Below are 9,886 nucleotides of genomic sequence, written 5' to 3'. Positions count from 1 at the left end.
CTGGTGTCCCATATTCAAGAAAGATTAATTAAAACTGAAACAAGTACATAGGATAGCTACTTGGAAAACAATCTGTTGTATAAGATGTTATTAGAATAGCTTGGCTTATATAGGGTAGCAAAACAAAGGGTGGGAGAAGGTACGATTACTGTCTGTAACACAGGGAAGAAAATGAACTATTTAGACTAAAAGACATTGTTGTCACAGAACAAGTGGGTATGAAATGGCCATGAACTATTTTAGGTCTGAAATCAGAAGGTTTCTTAGGCCCCCTCTACATGTTACAGGTATCATGCAATTAACTGGTTAATTGTGCAATTACATTGAGACCAGCTACATGTGCTAAGTGGCTATTGAGCATAAAAAGCTCCAAACAGCTATAAAATTAGACCTCACAAATGTGTATTAACTTTATAGCTAGTTGCTATCACACTTCAATTTGCATGTATAGCAGGCTTTTCTCCAACTACTCAGTTGGTCCAATAAATGATATCACATCTACTCAAAAGAACTTTGCCTGCCACAACTGAGGGGACTCTCCGCCCCAGCAGCTGTGGGGACCAGAGTCCCATAGCTGTGGACCCTGGGTTCCTGTAGCATTCCTTTTGGCTGGGAGATCATGGCTGCTTCAAATCTTGAAGCCTTGGGGATGCATGAAACCCCCAGGACTGGGAGATGTAGCTACCTTGATCTCCCAGCCATGGGAGTGCATTGGATGCCCCATGCCACTGGGATCCCTTCAGCTGATGGGGCTCCTAGAATGAAGCTCCCAGGCTAGGAGTCCCCTGCTTTTTACTTATGCAGGGGGAACCAGGAAGCGAATCAGAAGTGCTTCTGGTCCACTTCTGGGTCTGCTGCCAAGCTTGCTGGGGAGCCCCCCGCGCTGCTGTGGGACACTGCATCTGCCCCAGCACCACAGTGTTCAGAGCCCCTGCTACCTAGAGGTATGTAGAAAAATCATTTAAAGCTGTATCTATGTGCAAATTGCCAGATCTGTCCAAATCTCTCCAAATCAATTCTGAGAGATTAAAGGGTCCTCTGACTCTATTTGGATTCGGAGATTTGGCCACTGAATTGGGCCAAATCTCTGCCAAATTGAATCAGGGACCGAAGCCTCACACAGCCCTAGTGATCAGATCTAATGCACTGGAGTAAAGGTAGATGTGCTCAGTAAGAACTATTTCATACTTTTACTGGCATTGTCAGCAAAAAACTCCAAGGAGCTACCCTGTCATCTTAGAATTTGTCTAAGTCAGGACTGGGATACGCTAACAGGACAGTGTGAAGCCACTTGCATTGCCACTGTGTAGTGTGTAATTGTTCTGTGGATAAAGAGAATACATCAGTCTCCTGGGTCGTCAGTCTGGATTGTCTTAAGAGTTTGTGTTGATTAATATATGAATATTGCTTAAGATTTTGCTTCTCCTCAGTGGTGATGAAGATAGCTGCAATATATATACCTTAGCTAGATACCTAGTTATACAATTAAGTGGAAATTTAAAATTGCAAGAAATTGTATGTAACTACCGCACCCACATATATATGCTATGTTGAAAGAACAGTAGTAAGCTTGCAAAGCCAAGAACGCAAAAGTTAGGAAATGCCAGAATTAAGGTTTCCTGCACAATATCAATTCATACCCTTGTGCATATACATTATGATAGCATCTGTGTTTATATGATCTCATGCCCTGTTTTCCACACAACCCTTATATCATTACATGAACAGGATAGATGAGCACTTAATGAGCAGCTGTTCCATATTTTGTTTTCTTCTCATTGTTTTTAATACATGACTCCTTGCCTTATTAATTGTACATTATTCAAACTTTGCTCTGAAGACATAGTCATTTGCTCATGTTTTTTCTCCCTGTGGCATTCAACAGTACTTAGACTAAACATCCTATAAACCTTGATTTATTTTCACACTTCTCTGACGTGAACTGTTATTACCCCTATTTTACAAATAAGACATTGAGGCAGGGAGAAATTGTGATAGAAATGTCAACTCATTTTGGGTCCTTCAGCTGAGATATTTACGATCAGATGTTTCCTGAATACTTAGTATGTTGTATTTGCAAAGCAAAGCTCACATTGACTATAATTGTAGCTGTGAGTGTTCAGCACTTCTAAGTGAACCACAATCAGGTACCACAAGTAAGCATCTAGAAAGAAACACAATTATTGATCAGCCATAGAAAGTTTAAATGACTGTAGAGTCACACACGAATTCTGTGCCCTAATAGGCATGGATTCTTCTACTGCCAAGCTAAATCTCCTCCGATCCTATTTGAATTGTCCTTGTCCTGATCTAGTCTCTTCCTTGCTCTTGGTTGTCCTTCCCATTTCATCTTTCCTTTGCTTAGGGCTTATTCTTTTCCTCTATTAAAACATGACTCAGGATCAGAGACATAACAACATGTCTGGATGCCTGCAGCAACTCCCACACACGGGATCAGTGGTGCCGGCACTGCAGTTGATGAGACTGCACAGCTGTGACAGCAACCATATTTTTATTCTGCCCCCCGTGACCAACTTGGGTGCCCCAGTCACCCCACCCTAGTTATGCCACTGTATAAGTTGCTTTTTTCTCTGGAGAAAGATGGCATCTCCCTTAAAATAGCCAGTCTCGGTGTCTGCCTTTTCCATTTCCTAATCTTAGGCTGCTTGTATGGCCAGTCCCAATCTCCCACCCCAACTTGCTTTCTCCAGTCTACTTCACTCATTGATCCTTGCATTTGCAACTGAGATTCCATTACATAAGTCTGATTTTTAACTTGATCACCTATCCCTAAGATTGATACAAAAAGAAAAGTATATTTGCCTCAAATATGGTAGTTTAGATCTGAGACTGAGTTATAATTTTCTACCAAATTTGAAATAAATTGAATAATGTGTTACTTCATCTTGACATGATAAAACTAAAACTGTTCACAGGAGTTCAAATACATTAAAAAAGATCCAGAAAGAAAAGAAATAAAAACTAGTTAATTTTCTAGCTGAGATACCAGAACTTCTTCAACATTAATTAAAGTCATTTGGAGTCTTTAGTTGGTTTAGTGTGTAATACTAAAATGTAATTGATTATTTTCAGAAGTTATGAATTTTCCAGTTGTGATGCTTAAGGGTAATGTTACTCTGGCAAGCTTAGTAATTGCCTTGCTCTCTTTATAGTACATACTGGACATGTGACATAATATTCGGCGTTGTTTGCAGGAAAAAGCAGGTAATTTTTATCAAGCTCATGGATATTATGATGAGCCATCCCAGGTCTCTGAGGTCTTCCACATGTTCAGACTTTGGAAAAGGTGGGAAATGACCCACAAGTTTTTGCCCTAATTTACTCATTCTTTGCATTTATGGAGGTTCTTCTTTGTGACCTCATCCAAAGGCAGTTAATGCCAATGGAAGCATTTTGGAGGAACATTTATTTTATAAGTCAGCTTTTGGATCAGAGCAAAGTTCTCTGTGATTTATAGTAGTGGGACTTCTTTATGGCTAATCCCACTGAGTGGTAAAACAGGGTATTATTGAGGGGCAGTGTTACTAAAAGACACCTGACATATTTCAGTGGGGAAAAAAGAAGTGTAGAGCTGGTTGAAAAATCTCTGTCCAAACTGCTTGGATTTGCAATTAAACAAAAGTTGTGGAAATCATGTGTTTTCTTTGGGGGAAGTCACTTTTTTGTTGAAAAATCAAAACCATGAATATTGGAATGTTTTAGTTTTTTGTTTGTACTGTTTCCATTAAAAAGTTTGGAGTGGGGGAGGAGGAACTGATCAGCTATAAGAGTGATAAATTGAAATAAAAGGAAAACAGGCACCTATCAACACAACGTTTCTTAAGTGCCTAGAATCAACATTTTCAGGTGTCCATGTGCAGACTGTGGAAATCTACCAGAATCCTAAATTTCATATATCCTTAATACATTATCTGTTCTTAATGTAAAGAATAAATTATCAGACAAAAATTCCATTAAATTAAAAGGTTTAGTATATAACAAATACTGGGACAGTGAATATCATAAATGTTACAGTTATATATTGAAAAATTCCAACGTTCTTTAAGAAAAAAGTTATGAATAAACATTAATACTAAAAATTACAATAACAACCTCCACTCTGAACTGTGCAGTATTAGAATATGAGATTTGGAGTCAATAGGTGTTCTTAAGTAAATGTGTAATGTATTTGGCATTACATCACGGATGTTAGAGTTTAGGAAGAAGGAAATTTTCTTTTGGAAAAAGAAAGTAAGATAGATGTCCAAAATTTATGGGATGTACCTGAGTCCTTTGAGGTTTGCCCAAAAATGAAGGTTCATAGAGTGCACAGTGTGAAAGTCTTACACATGAAAGTGAACTTACCAGAAAGTGAATTGCATTACTTTAGCAAATTGCAGAAGGATTCACTAAAGGTGAAATGTCTTTCAGTGGTCTCAGAATTATGTATCTGTGTAGGTATTAGGTGATATGTGCTGGATATGAATATATTAGTAATGTAATTTTTTAATGTACTGATGGGATAGCAAGAATACTTTTGATATATGTACACTGGAATCTTAGGACAGATAATCTTTTACAAGAAATATAACATCTATTGGAAAGCTCTGTTCTTATCAAACAGGAGGCCACTTGTCATTGTTTAGCCGAAAACAAATTAATTTTTTTGTCTTTTTTACCGAAGTGGTGTAGTATATGCATATTGGATGTTGCCCTTCTCTGCCTGCTGCTTTCCTGATTTTCTCTCTCAAACGAGGTGATTAGTGTGTTTTTTAATATGATATGTTGTGTATTTCAATTAACTTCTGTCTGACATGCTACGTAGATACGGCAGTACATAAACTTATTGAGCCTAATATGTTTTGTAATTCCATTACTTGCAATGCCAGGCCAACAACAGCACAGCAGGTGGAAGAGGAGTGGCTGGGAAGTGGTTAAAAACAACAACATGTTTGAAAAGGAAAACCCATTAAAACCTCAGAGAGGCTGAACTCAGGCTGAGCTCTTCTTTGCTGAAACTTTATGTTCACTTCAGACTTGGAGAGCTCAGAGACCAAAGATAGTAGTCATATTCTGCAGTCTGGTTTGATTATTCTTGAGCATGCTTATAGTGGTTGCAAAACCCAAAGGATTACATGGAAAAGGTTAGAAGTTGAATGAGAGAAGGGATTGACTTACTGAAATAAAAGCCTCTGTCTCCACATACGAACTGAAGAGCATCAACCAGCTCTGCCCCACACAATGTCTCTGGGCCAGCAGCAGCAGAATTGGTTAAGGTAAGCAAACACAGGCCAAAATAGAAGAAATGAATGTAGGACACAGTGTGCATCTTCACCTGCCAAAGAAGCAAAAGTACTGCGTCAGAGTTTCCCAATAGAGTCCTAAAGACAATGAAATACTGCACCCTTGTGAGTTGAGAATGAGTGTGCAGTGTTGAATAGGTATAACCACATAGCAAGAAAGACTTCATAATAACCTTATAAATTTACATTTTCCATTGCATGCATTTCATCATCTGATTGCTTCCCCTGGTGAATATTCATGGTTCACATATCCTATGAGTTAAGGACCCTTCTAAGAGTTGATTATAACTTGTTGCTACTACTGCACTGGAAAGAGGTATCAGGGTGAAATAAGGACACAAGGGAACTCAAGGAGGCCAGAATAACTAGGGTGGGGGAGATGAAGCCAGAAACATTCAAGAAATTAACAGGAAAATGAATCAGGGTGTATGGGACAAATTCAGATCTGGTGTAACCTCATTGGTTAACTATATGCACTTAGCTCAGAACTTGGCTATGAATGCAAAAGATTATGATTATTTTCTCTTTATTTTTAACACAAACTCTGTTTCTTCAAAAAAAAAGAAAAAAAAAGAAAGAAAGAAAACAAAAAGACAGAATCCTTGGTTGATACCCCAGCTCCATTTGGCTTCACCTCTATACCAGCTTACACCAGTTGAAGTTCACTGGAGCAAAGGGCAGCAGTTTTGGAGAATACCACTGCTAAAAGAGTATGAAAATCCATTTATGTTTAATAGTAGGGATAGTTAGCAAAATGCTACACTGATTTGTATCCCCTACCATTAATGTCAGCAGTCTAAAGTGTGAATTAAAATTAAAGTGTGAATTAAAATTAAAGCACATCTTGACCAGTATGCTCTGGCCAGGCCAGCAGATCTAAACCCTCCTTATATTCCCAGCAAAGTTTGGTTTCTACCTGGTGCTATCAGAACAGTACAAAGCTATTGGGGAACATATTGGTTAAGCTGGCTGAAAGTCCTTTTCTCCATGTCAGCAACAATTTCCTCATCATTTTTGCAGACCTTTTTTGTGAACCCAGACAAAATTATTTATTAACTGCTAACATAGGACCTGATCCAGAAAGACACTGACCCCCCCCTTCATCTCTAGTTGAAGTCTGCAGTAGTTGCATATGCTTATCTGATACAGAAAAAACCTCAGCACCATTCAGAAAAGTCCCATATATCAATTTAAACAATCAAAACTCAGAAGAAGAAAATATATAAATAAGTAGAAACAGATCCCCTCCCCCATGCTTTTTTTCTGGATGGCATTTGCACTGTGAAAATAACTAACAAATCCAAATCCCCTGATACATCATAAAAAGAATGAGAATAATTATTTTTCCATTCATGAGAGTTCTTAGCCAACTTTGCCATGGAAAAACCAACAAATATTATTGCATGGACATGAATTCAATGGCAGATGGAAGAAGACCATATTATAAATGACTGATGATAATGTAAGGCTTTTTTTGTCATTATTCCATATTCTAACAATATATAAACTTCTTCTTTCTCTTCCCATATCTTGACGGTCTAACAAGAAAATGATGCACCTGCAATTTATGATGTCTCCCAGATCTTAATTCAGAGGAGAAAAAGCTGAAAGCTGTTAAACACATAGTCTCAGAAGGCTGAAAGACTTTGTGTATATAAGAACATTATGTATTTAACAGTTTGTTCTTGAAAAACCATTGGACCAGCAATAAACATAAATCTTAAGCATTTAACAATTTTATGTTTTTCAAGAGTTTTCAGCTGGGTTACATTGTAAGATAAATATCAGTACTGATCTTGGACAAGACAAATTCTCCAGTGTTTTTCCTTTAGTGCAGGCCAAAAAAGCTGCACAGTACAACCACAGAGAATTTCTACACTTTTCCCCAAAATTTAAAACAATCAAGGACTTGTAGACAAGTAAAACCTTTGAAAAAAGAGATGGACTCACATGTTCCATGGGATTATTCAATTAAGTTATTCAAATAAGTTCTGTGGAAACAATACTTTAAGTGCATGATTTAAGAGACTACCTTCATTTTCTGTCTCATGTAAATTACATGTACCATTAATTAATTCAGAGTGTTTGTGTTAAGACCAAAGTTTCCATTCATATTAAAGGGCAATATTTTAAAGAAAATACTTACAAAGATGTAACACAATATGGCTGCAGGTCTTTTACAACAGGTCTGGGTGTTTATGTGAACAGCAAACAGGGGTATTTAAAAAAATGCACTGACAAGTGGGTGGGGTTTATTGAAGGGTCTAATTACATTTGGACACTGAATACAGGTACAGGATGAGCTTAGGTAAATACTTACTTTAGTTGTCTAGAATGACTGATCAGACTTTCACAGGTGGAATTCCCATGGATCTTATTTTGATAACAAATTTGTGTTCTATAGTCTCGAATAGCGCCATAAAGTGCAACGAACAAATCCTTACATATATGGTAGCTATCAACATTTTAATTAAATTTACAGTAATTATAAATGCCATGTGGTAGTATGTATGACAAAATAAAATGTAATAGTTGGTTCATTGTTTTCCCACAAGTTGCCTATGACACTGGTGCACCAATTAACAAGCCACAGTGGCTGAAGAAACCTGTAATTACTATGTAATAAGGTAGTATTGATTAGTTATTATCACGCAAGTACAATATAAATACTTTGGGCCAAATCAGACTTTGAAGTATAGTGAACACTGGTTAGAGAAGTTGGGTCATGTTTTTGTCTTGTGAAACTCATTGTAATTCTGACTTCAATTAAATTTTGCTAATTTATATTAATGGCCCATTTTTAATGTCTCTGAACTTCCAGGCTTGCTCAGCTTTTTGTTGTACTTATATTCATGTTTCAAAGATCTGAGAATGAGGAGCCCATTTGTACACCAAAAGCATGGTTTCTTCAGTTGCAGTTACAGACAAGCTATCCTGACATAAGGAAAGTGGATGAGTTATGCTTAAGTGTCAGGCATGTTTGTTTAATGAATTGGGCCCTAAGACAATTATAGCAATGGAGGTTGTGCCACTTACTTAAAAGTATGCTTGCAAATTGGAAAAAAAACAAAAACCCAAATCATAGTCCTTCAAAGATAATTTTGCTGAGAATGGAAACTTGATCTAAGGCTAGATGACAGAAACAGAGGTCAGTGCATCTATTGGAGCCACATTTACCTAAAGAGGATATATTCTTATGAATAGAAGTGACAGTATTATAACATAACACTTCACATGAAAACTTCTTGAAAAAACCCTCCCTACAAAAGAAAAGTTGGATGAGATGATGTGGAAGTATTTGCACTTTCCTTATGTACAGTTGCTTCAGCTATATAAATATGCTAGGTCAGCAAGAGTTGTAACTGATTTCTAATGTAAAAGGCAAACTGAACTTTACTTTTACTTTTAATATATAAAATCAAAGGACAAGTAAATGCACTATGGTGTTAGCATACTGTTGTAATAGCATCATCTTTCATTTTCAACATTAGAAAGTATTAACATTTTATACATTGTGTGTGTGTACATAACTGTATAGAGCTGTCACATTTACCATATACTTGTGAAAAACCCTGCACCTGCAGAAGATATCTGAAAGTTCTTATTCTATGTTTAACAGCATTAATTAACAATAGGTAATAATGTAACTGGGAGCTTTAATAATAACATTTCCTGAAACATTGTAAAGTTCTAACAGAAGTGGAATTTAAAAGAAAGATCTGCTTATTTTAAATAGTGTTACCCTTGCAGTTGTTATCTATGTAATTGCAACTATCACATACAGCCATTTTTCAGATCATATAAAATTGCAAGTTCAGCAATTTATAAATAATTCTCAGTTCAGAAATAATGTAATTGAAAAGTGCCTATCACTCTTCTAGCCAGAAGCAGACAACACACAATAAAATAAAACTCTAAAATGATTTCAAATAGTAATAAAGATTTACCTTCAAGAAATCACAAAAGCAGCACCTAAATAATTGTGTTGAAAGATTGTTGAATTTTTCCATTGCTTCTTAAAAGTGCAAAGTCTGGAAATGAATTTGTTAGCAGTAATAATGAGAAAAAAGAAATCCAGAGAGATGTGAGATGTTGAGAGCAATGTCACATTTCAATATTGAGGACTTTATTCCATTGCGCAGGCTCTATCTGCTCTGATTTTAGCAGTGACAGTGAGATTTAGCAAACAGAAGAGGGATTTAGAGAAAATCCTCACATTTATCTACATTACACAGACACTGTAGACAGGAAACAGCTGGGGGAGCATTTGCCTTCTCTCTCTCTCCCTCTTCTGGCAAAGTTACCGAGTAAGGACTTTTTTGGGCATGGTGACAAATAACATCATACCTTTGCATTTTAAAACTAGAGCACTGAAGCATATTTTTCTCCCTTTAAAAGAATGTGCATTAATGACAGAGGGGCTAGCAGGCAAAAAAAGCTTATGCTGCCATGGAAAACAAGGTAATGTAATGTGGCTGTATGGTTGTGCAGCTGTGTGTACCTGTAATCAGTTTATACACCTTTGCATTGTTAGTGCTGAAAACCTGGTGCATCTATCTGTTGAATAATAATAATAATTTCCA

At 36.8% G+C, this 9,886-nt stretch overlaps 1 protein-coding gene across 2 annotated transcripts in view; it reads right to left on the bottom strand.

Annotated features, from left to right (window-relative positions):
- Positions 1–9,546, bottom strand: part of IGF1 (insulin like growth factor 1) — a 104,541-nt gene extending 94,995 nt beyond the window's left edge. For both annotated transcript variants that reach the window (XM_019515361.1, XM_019515362.1), the window contains exons 1-2: positions 9,251–9,546; positions 5,179–5,335 (exon numbers count right to left, since the gene is read on the bottom strand). In XM_019515361.1, the coding sequence (XP_019370906.1) occupies positions 5,179–5,335; positions 9,251–9,313 (220 nt within the window). In that variant the 5' untranslated portion in view covers positions 9,314–9,546. The remainder of the gene's footprint in view (positions 1–5,178; positions 5,336–9,250) is intronic.
- Positions 9,547–9,886: the final 340 nt, after the last annotated feature.

The sequence above is a fragment of the Gavialis gangeticus genome, unplaced genomic scaffold (assembly GCF_001723915.1).
Source record: "Gavialis gangeticus isolate Ggan-Ray unplaced genomic scaffold, GavGan_comp1, whole genome shotgun sequence".
Taxonomy (NCBI): Eukaryota; Metazoa; Chordata; order Crocodylia; family Gavialidae; genus Gavialis; species Gavialis gangeticus.
The sequence above is the reverse complement of the archived record's forward strand: the minus strand, read 5'-3'. Positions and strand labels throughout refer to the sequence as shown.